This window comes from Mastomys coucha, unplaced genomic scaffold (genome assembly GCF_008632895.1).
Source record: "Mastomys coucha isolate ucsf_1 unplaced genomic scaffold, UCSF_Mcou_1 pScaffold21, whole genome shotgun sequence".
Taxonomy (NCBI): Eukaryota; Metazoa; Chordata; class Mammalia; order Rodentia; family Muridae; genus Mastomys; species Mastomys coucha.
Window position 1 is genome coordinate 187,821,612 of NW_022196904.1, and position 14,889 is coordinate 187,836,500.

The 14,889-nt window shown below is 45.4% G+C and overlaps 1 protein-coding gene across 2 annotated transcripts in view; it reads right to left on the bottom strand.

The window, feature by feature from the left end:
* Positions 1-14,889, bottom strand: part of Nrap (nebulin related anchoring protein) — a 78,891-nt gene that overhangs the window by 59,192 nt on the left and 4,810 nt on the right. Inside the window, exons 5-11 of one of the 2 annotated variants that reach the window (XM_031390779.1) lie at positions 12,220-12,324; positions 10,522-10,629; positions 9,769-9,873; positions 8,538-8,645; positions 8,159-8,260; positions 4,309-4,413; positions 3,317-3,433 (exon numbers count right to left, since the gene is read on the bottom strand). In XM_031390779.1, coding sequence (XP_031246639.1) covers positions 3,317-3,433; positions 4,309-4,413; positions 8,159-8,260; positions 8,538-8,645; positions 9,769-9,873; positions 10,522-10,629; positions 12,220-12,324 — 750 coding nt within the window. The remainder of the gene's footprint in view (positions 1-3,316; positions 3,434-4,308; positions 4,414-8,158; positions 8,261-8,537; positions 8,646-9,768; positions 9,874-10,521; positions 10,630-12,219; positions 12,325-14,889) is intronic. The other variant, XM_031390780.1, reaches the window with a different exon arrangement.

Here is a 14,889-nt window from a genome sequence, read left to right on the forward strand (position 1 = left end):
ATTATAAATACACAGTCCTTCTCAACAACGGGCACTCTAATGCTTCACACAGATCAAGAACTGTAAGACGGGCTTGGGGTGTAACTCAGGACGGAGAGCCTCCCCAGCATGGGGCTCTGCATTTGCCCTACAGCTTCAATTAATAATAATGATGATGGTGGCAAAAAAATTTACTACTTTAGAAAAGGCATGGCACTCTTAGGGTAAAAAGTCTTGGGTGTTTATGTGACATCCAGACTTCTAGCCATGTCCTGTTTCCACTACATAGACAAGTCCACCTAAGAAATTCCTCCCACCATAGACCCACGTGTGTGTCTCTCTGTGAACACATCAAGAAAAATTAACAGAGATGCTTTACCAAGCAATATCATAAAGGACCCCACTCCAAGGCAGGCCATCTCTAATTCAAAACAAGCTGGTGTTTGAGTTCCCTGGGTGCAGGATGTGAAGTTATTGCTATCAAGTAGACCGCGTCAGTCCCAGATAACTGCAGAAAGCAGCTAGTGGTGAGTCCCATTAGGAGAGACAGCTGGCTCGTCTTACCGCGTAATCATAAGGGCAAAAATGAAACAGGAAGTGCCGATGGCATGGCTCATCAAAGGAAATGCAATGCAAATTGTTTTAGTGCTGATCAAACGATGTGGGAGAGCTATGCCTTTTTAAAGTGTGCAAGGTTCACGTCAACGCTGACAATATGATATATAGTTCAAAGTGCAAAACTGTGTATGCATTTGAACCTTAACTCTAGATAGAGATGCACGCTTATTTTAAAGCAGGGACTGGAAAGATGGCTTAGGGCTAAGAGGCCACTGCTCTTGCAGAGAACCTGGGTTCAGTTCCCAGCACCCACATGGAGGATCTCCAGTTCCAGTGACTCCAATGCTTCTTCTAACCTCTGCGCATGCACACGGTGCAAAAACAGGCACACACATATATATTAAAGGACCTAAATTTTAATTGTGTGTGTACATACGTCTCTGTGCTTGTGTGTGCACATATATGCTAAGTCCACATGAGGAGGCCAGAGGTCAATCCTGAATGCATTTTTTATTACTCTCTAACTTACTCTTTTGAGGCATGGTCTCTTGCTGACCCCGGAACCTGCTGTTTCAGCCACAATAGCTGGAGAGCAAGTTCCCAGGATACGGCTGCCTCTGCTCGCTCCACCCCACCCGTGCCCACAGTGCTGAACTTGTAAGTTTGTGCCACCATTTCAGGCTTTTAACTGGGTGCCAGGGATGCAAACCCAGGTCTTCATGTTTGTGTAGCAAGCACTTTACCCACTGAGCCGTCTCCCCAGGCCCTGTAAACCTGTCTCAATACACATATGTTCAGTTATGCACAGTCACAGAAAAAGGCATGACCCCTTTCTATGTGAGCATGCTCTTCCTGAGTGGTTGAACTGTACCCAACCTCCACCTACCCAACAAACTATGGTTCCTCTGCTGTCCCTGAGATCAGTATAGCAGGTTAGACACTTTCCTTGTCTAGGCCTATGAGAAAGGAATGGCCCAATGATTGCAAAGTGTACTAGAGCTATCAAAATAATCATATAATTATTATACATATAATATATTATGCTAATATTAATTGTATATTAATATAGTCCCTACTATATATCATACAGCTAACAAAATAGATCAAGGCTTTCCCCTCCACACAGTCTCTGTGTCAAATGCTCAGGTTTGCTGTGTGAGCCTAATGACCTGAGGTCAGTATGTAAGCAGAGACAATGTGCTGGGTCCCAAACATAACTTTATATTTTAAAAAAAGGCCCTGAGCTGGATTTGGGCCGTGAGCTAGACCTGACACTAAGGCCACAGTGTGATGACATCCGCTCAAGAGCACTGGAATCATCTAGAACCTCCATCAAAATGCAGAGCGAGCCTAAGCTCTCAACGCTGAACTTACCACCTCAAAGTGTCCAGGGCTCTTAATGGGGCTCCGGAAAGTATGGTTCTGAACATTTAAAAGTCAGAGGGGCACCAATCAGCTCGGTTTGAGATTAAGGCCTGACATTCTGCCCATTGTCAGAGCAACCACTCCAAGGTCTTCAAGTACTGAACAGCAGTACAAATGGCAGGAGCCACTATGCAGGGACATGAGAGCTCCAGGGAGCTCCAGGACATATGTCCTTGCCAACCAGTCCTGCTTCAGAAAGGCTTAAGCATGGGGTGGTTTAAACAGCGTGCCCCTCCAGCAGCTAAGCCTGCCTGAAGGAAAGGGGAACTTGTGTGATAGACACAGCTTCTCTGAACTGACTCCAGTGATAAGGGAAATATGGCATTTAAGACAGTCTCGACTTTGATTCCACACTAATGTAACCATTTACGGTCTTAAAATTTAGGAGCCAGAGGGATGTCTCAAAGGTTAAGGGTGCTTGCAGCTCTTCCAGAGGACCATTTTGTTTGGATCCCAAGTTGATCAGCTCATAACTGCCTATAACTCTAGCTCTAGGAGGATATGGCGCCCTCTTCTGGCTTCTGAGAGCACCTGCACTCACACTCACACACACACTACACACACACACATACTCACACGTGCACACAAACACACGTGCACTCACACACACTCACACACATACTCACATACACACAAACATACGTGCACTCACACACACATGCACACACTCACACATACACATACATGTACTCACACACACAAACACACTCACACACACTCACACACAAACACGCGTGCACTCATACACACTCACACATACACGTGCACTCACACACACTCACACAAACACACGTATACTCACACTACACACACATACACTCACACACACACTCACGTGCACATACACACATGCACACACACAGGATTAAAGATAAAAGCAAATCTCTAAGACTTGTATCCTCTAGTGCTCTTTCCAACAACTACAAATCTGTTGACTGGGACTTCTGAATATTTAGTAAGAAACTTTTGAGCCAACAGGGAAAGATTTCTCTTGTTTGGTTCTATATTTGGTGAATTACGTGGAAACTGGCAACATGAGGACAGTCTGCATGCTTCCATTTTGTTTATTTGTTATGAGCCAGGATATCACGCAGCACAGGCTGGCCTCCGACTCACTTTGTAGCCTAGAGTGACCTTGAACTCCTGATCTTCTTGCCCTACCTGTCAAATTATTTATGTATGCATGTGTGTGTGTATGTATGTATGTATGTATGTATGTATGTGTGTGTGTGTGTATATATAGGGTTATAGATAGGTGCACAACCAGGTGCATTGTTTTTAGACAAGGCCACTGCATTCGCTGTCTGAGAGAAAAGGGGGACAGTACACAAGTATGGCTCTCCCCAATACTCACCTCGCTCACAAGCTTGCTCACACTCTGAGCTCGCTTAAGAACCAAGTTGTCCTGGGCTGCGAGAGAGTGAAAATGCGCTGCACCTTTCATCTTATGGAAGTCCTGCCGGTATTTTATCTGGAAGAAACACACAAAGAGAGTCTGGAGTTGTGGTCGCCACGTTAACATTAACTCAGTAGGATTCTCTAGAGGAACGAGGGCTCTCTTATTAAACCTAGAAACCACTTGATTCTTTTTGTGCTAGAACTTTTCCTGGCTCTGTCCACACACTTTTCGTTCTCTGCACTCCAGTACTGACTGGAGGAAGGGGACAGGTTCTTCAAGCTACCATGGCAAAGAGAATAAAATCCAGCCACATTCCGCCCTACGTTTTAACACCATTTCTGCAGTGCCTCAGAGGAAGGAGTAAAGCCTTGCATTTCCCATCTCAGGACAAAGGTGGTGCTGTTCCCAGGTACTCACTGAACAGTGGCAGAAAGAAGAAGGGCATAGGGTGGAATGAGTGCTAGGGTCTGAGTCCAAGCTGGCATGGTAAGAACTGCGGTGAGCACTGCACTCTACCAAGTTTAATTATAGCCTGTCTCTCAAGCGCCGACTGCCAGCTGCCTAACATCCTTTAAATAAACTTAAATCACTCGCTGAGTCACACCCAATTTGATAATACACAACTTTCTTCAGTGAGCTTTCCCTTCAATTCACACTGGCGTTTTGGCAAAGGCTCGACTCATCCCAGCTGATCTACTTGCACCAGCGCTTTGTACATGTTGAAAATGTCCTAAATGAGCAGTACAGTTTGTCCAGCTGCATCTCCATGCAAACAGTTGACATAATCAAAGCCTATGAACAGATCAATAAGACGCTCTGAGTTTGGACCAGAGGCTGGTCTAGCCGTGTTCTTCTTCTTGGCCCTAGATGTGCCTGTGCGTGGCTTTCAGCAAGTGTGGCTGTCAGCATCCCATAATGCACACCGCAGTGGCTCGGCCAGTACTTACGTCACTCACGAGCTCATTGGCCTTCTTGGCGTTCTGATAAGCGGGCGTGATCATGGCCGGGAAGCTGCCCTTTCTCCTAGGTTCATCGCACTCTTCTGAGTAAACCTGACAAGTCAATCAAAACCTTTGATCAGTAATGTGTTCTTCTTGGCTTGGATGGCCCCAGAGACTGATGGCAGAAAAGCTCATCCACGCTGGACATTCCACTGACTGCCAGAGATGTACATGTGGTGAATAAGACACTAGGGCTTGGAGCCTGGACTACTATATCATACATATATACATACATATATATACACATACAAACCTGCACATATATATATACACATATATATACACACTATATCATACATGAATGTACATATACAAACCTGCATACATACATACACTATGTCATAAATGTATGCACACACACATACCTGCATGCAGATACTATATCATACATACATGCATACATACATATACCATATCATGCATACATATTATACTGTATCATACATACATATTCTATACCATGCATTCATTCATACATACATATATACATGCATACATGTATACATACACTATATCATACATGCATGCACGCATACATACACCTGTCACCATCAACTTTCTCGTCATCAATCATCACAATATCAGATGAGGGAAGAGGTTCTCCCACCCCTGTGCTGTTATTGAATATACATGTCTGAACTCATAGCAGGGAGGGGTCCACTAGTCCCAAATATTACTTTGTTTACACACAACAGCAGATGTCTGCAAAGGGTGTTTGACATCTCTGATACTGCTCCATCAGCAAGGTGTGGTGTGTAGCCGGATAGCAGGTAGGATAAAATTGTTGTAACTTTGTGAAGAGGAATTTTGTGATGCTATCAGTCTCTGAAATGGGGTAAAAATGTCTTGAAAAATAAGAATTATCACTCTCATTTTAATTTTTCCCTTCCTTCCCAGACATCACTCTTCAACTCCCATAAGAAAATCCTTCTTTTACAAAACCAGCATCCCATGGATGAGAAGGGACATGGGAAATAGAGACAGTTGCACCTTCTCTTGGAAGTCCAGAGTCTTTCACCCCAGACCTGCCCTGGGCAGGGTCAGCTGCTTCTTCACCTGCACTCTGCCCTGAGCAGGAGACAGTCTACAGAACCCCGGGATCAGAGCACTCTGCCTAGGGCCTCCTCTGAAATGAGAGCCTACCTTCAGGAGACCCACGATGGACTCTCGAGAATACATTTCCTTAAGTAAAACACTTGGATCAAATAATAAGTAGCCAGGCCTCTTTTTAAGATCAAAATGAAAATTGGTTAGCTTGAGCCCAGTTTTTGCTTGGCTTCCAGAATGTTTGAGTCAAATGTAAGTGGGGGGTGGGGGAAGGTAAGTTCCGAGGATCTAAGTCTGTTGTTTGGTTTGGGGCCTCTGCTCTCTAGTTTTCTTTTGGTGGCTTCATTTTATAGTATGTCTCTCTCTCTCTCTCTCTCTCTCTCTCTCTCTCTCTCTCTCTCTCTCTGTGTGTGTGTGTGTGTGTGTGTGTGTTTGTGTGTGTGTCTTTTGTAAGGTACTGACTTCTATTGGGGAACCACTTGGTTATGAGTAACAAATTTGCATAGTGTAGATTTTTCATGAGTGTAATCATTAGCAAGAACTGTGTGATATTTAAGGCTCTACAGATATTTATCGTCTACCCACCTGCCTGCCTCTAACTCCTTCCTACTCAAGCCCTGACAATTCAAACAGCCAAATGCCACAGTAGACTGAGCGCCCTCCACAGCCACTGACAGCACCATCCAACACCCACCTTGATTCTTGGGTGTGTTATCAAGACTGGACATTGCCATCAACATGTGCTCTAATGATCAGGACCTACTAGAATACTACCAAATTACATTTCACCCACAGGCCAAACTTAGCGCCCAGGCTTCCTTTTGACCCTCTCCCCAAATGAAAATTAAGCTCTCCTTCCTGCTTGGCTGCCAGAATGTTCCGGTGGGACATAATCAGTGAAAGGGTATGTTTTAGGGGCAGTGGGGAAGAATGTTCAAAGATTCTTTGATAATGGGCTATGTGGTTTCGCAAGTTGTATGAACACATATGAAATTATGTGTGTGTTATAACCAGGGTTAGGAAGATAGTGAAAATACAGACTGGATTTTTTTTTTTTTTTTTTTTTTGCCAAATATAAAAGCAAGAGTTTTCTGCTCTGTTTTGTTTGTTTCTTTGTTTGTTGAGACAAAATCTCACTGTGTAGCCCTGACTAGATTGGAACTCACTGTGTGTAGCCCTGACTAGATTGGAACTCACTGTGTGTAGCCCTGACTAGATTGGAACTCACTGTGTGTAGCCCTGACTAGATTGGAATTCACTGTGTGTAGCCCTGACTAGATTGGAACTCACTGTGTGTAGCCCTGACTAGATTGGAACTCACTGTGTAGCCCTGACTATGTTTCCCAGGCTCAAAATCATGGCAGCTCCCCTTGCCTCAGCCTCCCAAGTTGTAGGATTATATCTGTAAGACATCACACTTAGCTCCTGCAGGTGTTTTGTGTGTGTGTGTGTGTGTGTGTGTGCATGAGTGTGTGTGTGTGTACATGCACATACACATGCACATATATACTCACACACTTACACACACTCACACACAACCACACACACTCACACACATATACTCACACACACTTACATATATACACACACTCACACACATACACACACTCATACACACATACACATTCTCACACTCACACTCACACACTCACTCACACTCTCACACACTTCCAATATTTTTACCTGTGACTGTAAAGGAATAGTGCCTCCTTTTTGTCATGATGACTTTCTGATACCATAGGAGTGTGAGTATAAGTCACATTGAGTGTGTTATCTTGACCTTTGAACTCCATGACCTGATGTAGTCCCGTTGAAATATGGGATGGGCCACAAGGCTTGTGCGTTCTAAAATATACCACTTTATCTAGCAACCTGGGTGAAATATTTCTGCCCTAAGAAAGTAATTCCTGTGACTTAGGGAAATACTCAATATTTTTCAAGATATACATCTTTAGTGTGTGTGTGTGTGTGTTCTGAATGTGCATATGTATGTGCACATGTGCCAGGGCACCAAGGCCAGAGGAGGACGTCTAGTATCCTGCCCTATCATGCTCCACCTTCCTCCCTTGACACAGGGTCTTTCATTGAAACTGGAGCTAAGCTGGCAGCCAGTAAACCCCAGCAGTTCCCACCGCTCTACCCTGCACTAAAGTTAGAGTTGTACATGGCAATAGCCAGCTCTTTTCTTCCTCCCTTCTTTCCTTCCTTCCTTCCTCTTTTCCTTCCTTCCTTCCTTCCTTCCTCTTTTCCTTCCTCTTTTCCTTCCTCCCTCTCTCCCTTCCTCCCTCCCTCCCTCCCTCCCTCCCTCCCTCCCTCCCTTCCTTCCTTTCTTTCTCCTTCCTCCCTTCCTTTCTTTTTTTTTTAATGTGGATGGTAGAAATTTGAACTGAGATCCTCCTCCTGACAGTGCAACCACTCTTACCCACCAAGCTCTCTGCCCAGCCCTTGAAGACATACATTTGAGTCCTGTCGGTACTCATGCAGTGAAGACCTAACTCAACTGGTCGGATTCCTAACAACAGTGTTCCAACGAACAGATGGGAATATCTTCCTAGCAGCCAAACCACCACATTAGCATAGGTTTTCTTTCTTATTTAAGGACTTAGGGTCTGTCACCTAAGCAGATATGCTGAGCTCTGTAAATTGCCTGCCCCAAGTCCACACTCTGATCACATGTCCATCACTGTCACAGCTGTAGGGAACAAACAGCTGGCCTTGGAGAGGACCAGCTTCCAGAAGTGTCATGTACCTGGCCACATCGGTCCACAGAGTCCTTTGTCATCCCGCCCTCAGCTCCGACAGGACTAGCCACTCCCTTCATTTCTCTATGATATTGTTGATGGTACCTCACCTGTTTGGAGTAAGAAAAAACTCAATGAGTCCCAAGATAAGGGCCACAAAAGTAAAAACCAATGCTTTGTGGTGACTTCAGTCTCTGCTTAGGTCTAAGGAGAACGCCACAGACAGAAGTAGCAAGTCACTGTCATGGGGAAAATGATTGACCACTATAAAGAAAGGGTTCTTCCTGTCTCTTAGGAGTATATAAAAACAGACAGGGAGTTGGACCTCCCGAACCAGGTTGACTTCCTGCTTCCTCCTTAACTAGACAACACAATCAAGGCACTTACATCACTCGCCAGCTCAGTGGCCCTTTTGGCTATCTGATAAGCCGGTGTGATCATAGCAGGAAAACTGCCTTTCCCTCTCTGCTGCCCACCGTCTTCCGTGTACCTCTCCTGGAAAATTAAAAAGAGAAAAAGTGAATGACCTACTGCGGTTTTACTAGGGGATCTGAGAGGGGAATCCTCTGAGAGCTCTGGAAGTCCTGCCCATCATCTTGGACAGTTCTTAACGTATGGAAAAGCTTACAGCTTGGTGGGCCACACTCATCTTATCTGCCTGTTCATTCCCAATGCCCAGCATGATGCCTGGCTCTTGCAGACACACAGTGTGGAGTTCAGCACATCCTTGTGTTGTATCTGGTATGGGCTGGGGGTGGGGCTGGGCAAAGTCTCTCTGAAGAGCTGATGTCATGTTTGGGAGAGGAGGTGGGCGTCTCAACCACAGATCTCAAGTCAGGGCAGGTGGAGACCACTTCTGACCACGAAGCCAGGTTTGTGAAGCTCTGTGTGTGAAGCTGGGTTTGTCCTCCAGCTTTCCATTCAGAGCCACACTTGGTTCTTGGACTTAGCACAATGTGGAACTTGTGGGCTGAGAAAAGGGAAGCGGTGGTCCCTTCAGAAGCTATCCTCTCAGGTCTGTGGTGGATGGAGAGGTTTCTCTCATCTGCATCTGCTATGCCTGGCTTGGTTCAAATGTAATGGGATGGCTTCTGTTTAAAGAGTTTTTGTAAGTCCCGTGAGGGTTGACTTATGGCATGTCACCTCAGGAACTTATTCCTGGTACCTGGGCAGAACCAGGGTTCTCCCTCCAGTCTTCCTTCCCTCCTCTCCAGAAAACAGCAAAGAGGGGTCTTAAGGATCATCATGCGTCAGACTGAATCATTTGTATGCATATGTGTGTATGGTACACATGTGTGTTCACACGAAGGAGAGTACACACAGAGTAGTGCTCATTTGCATATGTGTGTGCTTACATAGAGAGGCCCGAGGTTGACACTTGACATCTTCCTTGATTGCTCTCTACCTTATGTATGGAGGCAGGGTCTCTCGCTCAACATGACGTTCTCTGGCTAGCCAGCTTGTCCCAGGATCTGCTTGCTGTCTCTGCCTTCCAAGCTCTGGGACTGCAGGCAAAGCAGCACCCTTGCCTGGTTTTTGTAAGGATTGTGGGGATCTATACTCTGGTCCTGATGGGTCCACTGACCCATCTCCCTGGCCCTCCAGCATCATTTCTTACATCATTTTGAAGCTGTCCCCCGGCTTTGGCCCGGAGCAGCTCCGGAGTGTCCGCCACTGGAGTGAAAGTGGAGACGCGCTCATCATGGCCTTTCTTGTATTGCACCTGATAAGGAGAAACTGAGTGAAAGTGGCGCCATGCCTCTTCAAGCCTCTGTGAGAACCCTGCCCTACCACTCTTTAGAAGCTACATCCTCAGACATTAAAACAAACATGTTCCAAGTCTGTACCCACAGATGTTATCTTTGCTAATGTACCAACTTTACAGAGTACCGGGCACTTCTAAAATGTCAACAAATAGCAACTCATGTGACCCCTTCCACAGGCACATCCAGTGGGATTATTATTTACCACAAATAACAGAGAGCTAAATAATTTGACAAGAGCTACACAAAGAATGTCCGAGAGAGTCAGGATTCAAATCCTAAGTTCTGCTCTCTAAAACCTGAGCCCTTAACCCACAAGCTGTGCCAGTCTCCAGGTAAATCCACATCTGCTCTAAGAAAATCCAGCAACCTGGAGAAACGTTTACTTCGGCCATTGAGTAAGTTACAAGGTCTCTCTATCTTCCCCTTTCCACATCTCGTAAATGCGGCCGATCAAGGCACAGCGGACACAGCACTAGAAAAGTGTGGCTTTCCCCACAACCCTAGAACATTTTTTTTCATATTGTTTTCCCGGAATCACAGAGCTGGCTGTATTCATGTCAAAAGTTAGCTTCATCAAGGGAACACGTGAGCTCGGGGACTCTCACCTGGCTGGCCAGCCGGTTGGCCGCCTTGGCCCTTTGGTAGGCAGGGGTGATCATGGCTGGGAAGCTCCCCTTGCCTTGCTGTTGTTCGTGGTCTTCTGTGTACCCCTGCTGGTCAGAACCACAGCGTGAGAACAGATGGGAGCTCATAAAGCTGCCATCAAACCAAAGACGGGGGACTTATTCCATAAAGGTGCCATCAAACCAGAGACACTGGACTCATCCCATACATGGGAAACACATCGATTTCTGGGGTAAGTTTGAACATGGTGCTTGACTAACACCATCAAGACTGAGAACCTTCAGTGTTTATGTCATATTATGGGGAGCCTAGTACAATTCCATCAGGTGTCCCTGTATCTTAACACAGCCATTAATCCAGGAGGCTGGAACTCACCTCCAGGGAAAGTTCTATAGCACAGGAAGGGAAATGTCTTTTTTTTTTTTTTTCTCCTTACTTTCTGAGCAACTCTGAAGGTTAACATTCTTCTAACGGGAAAGAAGACTTCATGTTTCTGTCTCTGCTTTCTTAAGGGAAAAAAATTGCAAAAACTAACTGTAAGCTGGGCAGTCATGGCATACGCCTTTAATCTCAGCACTCAGGAGATAGAGGCAGGAGGATCTCTGAGTTCCAGGCCAGCCTGGTCTACAGAGTGAGTTCTAAGAGTGCCTCACACAGAGAAACCCTGTCTTGAAGAAGAAAAGAAAAAAAAAGAAAAGGGGGGAAAGAAAGAAAACCAAATCCCAACAGTAATTTCCAAGTAGGTTTGTACAAGAAGAGGTGTGTACAGAAGGAGCGAGGGTACCATCTGCAGTTAGGGGTCCCTGCAGCCCTCTCTGTCTAAGCACCCCTCACAGTCCTGGAGGTGAAGCGTCTAGCCCAGGCCCTCAGGTCTGGCTCCTTCGGAAACAACAAGAGGAAATTCTTCTTCTTCTCCCCCCACCCCCACTCTCCAGTCCTGCCACACCCAGCCTAGCCCAGCCCTGTCCCACTGCCCACCCCTCCCCACCCACTCTCCAGTCCTGCCACGCCCAGCCCTGTCCCACTGCCCACCCCTTCCCCTCCCCTCTGCCCCTGCCTATTGGCTAGAAAGAACCTTGCGGGTCCACCCTAAGAGTCCAGCTTCTTCCCATTGCAAGACCCTTAACTTCGTCACATCTGTATGGTGTCTTTGATGGGTGAGGAAACTGAATGGTGGGGTCCACAGATTGGGACCACACGGGAATCTGGCAGGGCAGCAGTGTTAAAACTTGACTACACACTTCCTGGCTCACGTGTTGAATACTTATTCCCTAGCTTAGCCTGTGGCGCTATTTTGAGGTTGGAGCCTTTAGAGATGGAGTATAAAGCTGGCAGAAGTAGCTAACAAAGAATCAGCCTTTGAAGGATACATTTACTCCAGGTTCTAGCCTGATTTCTCTATGTGAACAAGTCACTTTGGTGACCGATGCAACCATTAGCCAAAAAACCAAAAAAAACAAAAAAACCAAAAAACAAAACAAAACAACAACAACAAAAACCCTTCCCCCTTTGTTCCTGTCAGGGCTTTTGTTTGTTTGTTTGTTTGTTTGGTTGGTTGGTTGGTTGGTTGGTTGGTTGGTTAGTTGCCCAATAAGGAGGCAGGATGTTCTGTCTACCACCATTTTAAAAATAAAGGATTATTTAAAGGACTTGTTGTAAGTAGTTCATAAGGCCCTTACCTCACTGAGAGACTGTCGAGCTTCAACCATCCTTACAATCTCAGGGTCTGGCAGAGCCCCTGGGCACCAAGTGCTCCCTTCTGCATAACCTGGCCAGTAGTCTCTCTGTACGGGAAGCATGGGCATGCATTTAGACACACTCCTTACACACTTGATTACCCCACAGCCCCATAGTCTACCCCAAACTCTCCCCAGAACTTACCCTACACTCCTCAAGCTCACCCCTCACCCCCACACCTCCACAGTCCATCCCACACTCCCCCAAGTCCACACCCCACTCCCTAGCGGACTCCCTCACTGTCAGAATAAGCTCTTCTCTAAAAGCAAGTAGTAGCCACTGCACTCAGGGTCTCAGCCAACCAGCGTGCTCATGCTTTTCAGACTAGAAAATGACCTCACATCTTGAATAATTGAATTCCCTGAGAACTTCTATGTCATGGAAACCTTCCAAATGCAATTAAACATTTCTTTGCTCATCGGTGTGCTAAGACTGAGCGGGGAGAGGACCCCATAGACAGCAAGTCTGAGGTAAGTGAGCTCTATCTGGAAACATTTCAAAACATACCACTTGGTTTGTATCAGAAGATTGCCAAGGGGAAAAGCCAAGGGGAAAATAGGCTTTTCTTTTAAAACATTTGCTGTAAAACTTCAGGAATAAAACTAACAAGGAAAATAAATAATGGTTAGAAAATATTTGTGCTTACATATACTTTAAGGAAATTCAAAAGCATGTACTTATTTCTCATCGTCTGTTCTGCAGAAACACCCTCCTTATGTAAAAGAGGCTGAGGGAAAGGGTGTCTGCTGCAACGTTTAAAACGTGCAGACAACCTGCCAATCACAAAGAACACCTACATCTGCTCTCTCAGTGATGCATCCGGAACACATCCACAACAGCCGAAGAGGAAGCTGATGTGGAATAGCTCTCAAGTGTCTGTAGAATGAAAAAACGAGCCGGAAAATAATGCAGTTGTTTAGTGAAAAAAAAAAAACAAGATTATTATGAATGTATAATAATATGATGTATAATATATAATAAGATGTTTAATATAATCATTGATAAAAATATTAATAGCTGATGGTTTTGTACCTGGCACTATTCTAATATCTTTGCCTTTATCTCTTCTCTAGTCTTTGCAATAGCCCTGTGGATTAACAAGGTTTTTTTTTTTTTTAAGTTTACTTCGTGTGTAATAAAATTGTTCTCTGGTTTGATTTGAGAGCAATCTTATGCTCCACATGGGTCTGGTACTGTGGCCCTGGGCAACATGTCAGGGCCAGAGAGTCATAGGCCCTAGGCTCCCCCTACTGCTACTGTGCTAAATGGTAATGTTGTGAACCTGCCTCTGAATACTAACGTTTATATCCTCAGACTAGTGATGGTCTTGACGTCTGTAGGAGACACAGCTGTTTAGGCACAGACTCATAACTCGCCAAAGTTCCAAGGATACAAGACAGTAGATTCCTAGCCCTAAATGTGTCGATATTCCCTATCTCTACCCCCACCCCTAAGGCTCAAGGAAAATCACAGGAACGGGGAGAAAGAACATAGACGCTGGATGAGAGAATGGGCCACCACAAAAGACGACGCTTGGACCTTGCATTTGGGACTTCCTGCAGTGTTACCATCTGCACAAGACTGGTCCCAACAACGTTATACCATGGATTGGGAGGGACCCATGAGGTCACAACGCCCTTGGAGGACTGCTGTCCATTAGTGGTTGTTGGATGAGGAAACGCCATCTTCTGATTCCAGTAAAGTAACTTCCCACTCACTCGTGTTAGAAATCTCAGTGAAGCTCTGTCAGTCAGTCAGTCAGCCAATCTCTCTCTGGCTGTCTCTGCTCTGTCAGTCAGTCAATCAGCCAATCTCTCCCTGGCTGTCTCTGTCTCTCTCTTTCTCCTTCTCACACACACACATACACACATCATGAAAGTAGGAGGGTAACTTGAAACACGAAGGGTTTCATGAGTGAGATAATAGAGGCATAACAATGACTAAAATTCATCATATATGAATAAAATAATAATTTAAAAATAAAAATTAAATTAAGAATAAAAGTGCGGTTAAGTAGCTCAGCCCAGGTCCGTTAGTAAGCAAGTAGGCATGCCCAAATGTAAATACTCGATGCTAGAGATGTAACACAAGAGACAGGTAGATAGTGGAGAGAGACAGACAGGTGACAGTTACAGAGAACTGTCAGGCAGATATAAGTACACAGAAAAGTCAAGAAGGATACATGCACGACTAGTAAGGTGGGCACTGGAGCGGAGTGAACTGGCATCAGAGGTGGTAGTTTATCAGAAATAAATAAATTTATCAGAAATAAATAGGTTAAGAACATTTTAAAGAACCAGGTTATCAGCCGGGCGGTGGTGGCACATGCCTTTAATCCCAGCGCTTGGGAGGCAGAGGCAGGTGGATTTCTGGTCTACAGAGTGAGTTCCAGGAGAGCCAGAGCTATACAGAGAAACCCTGTCTCGAAAAACAAACAAACAAACAAAAAGAATCAAGTCATTAATAGACAGGCCATGAGGTGGCATGCTAGACTGGGGATGAGAATTACAGGAGAGGGGAAGCCATCTGGGAGGCCCTCCTAGGGCCAGGAGGGACAGAAACATGGAGACTGGGACCAAGTGAAGTGTAACAGAAAGAAGAGCAACACTGGT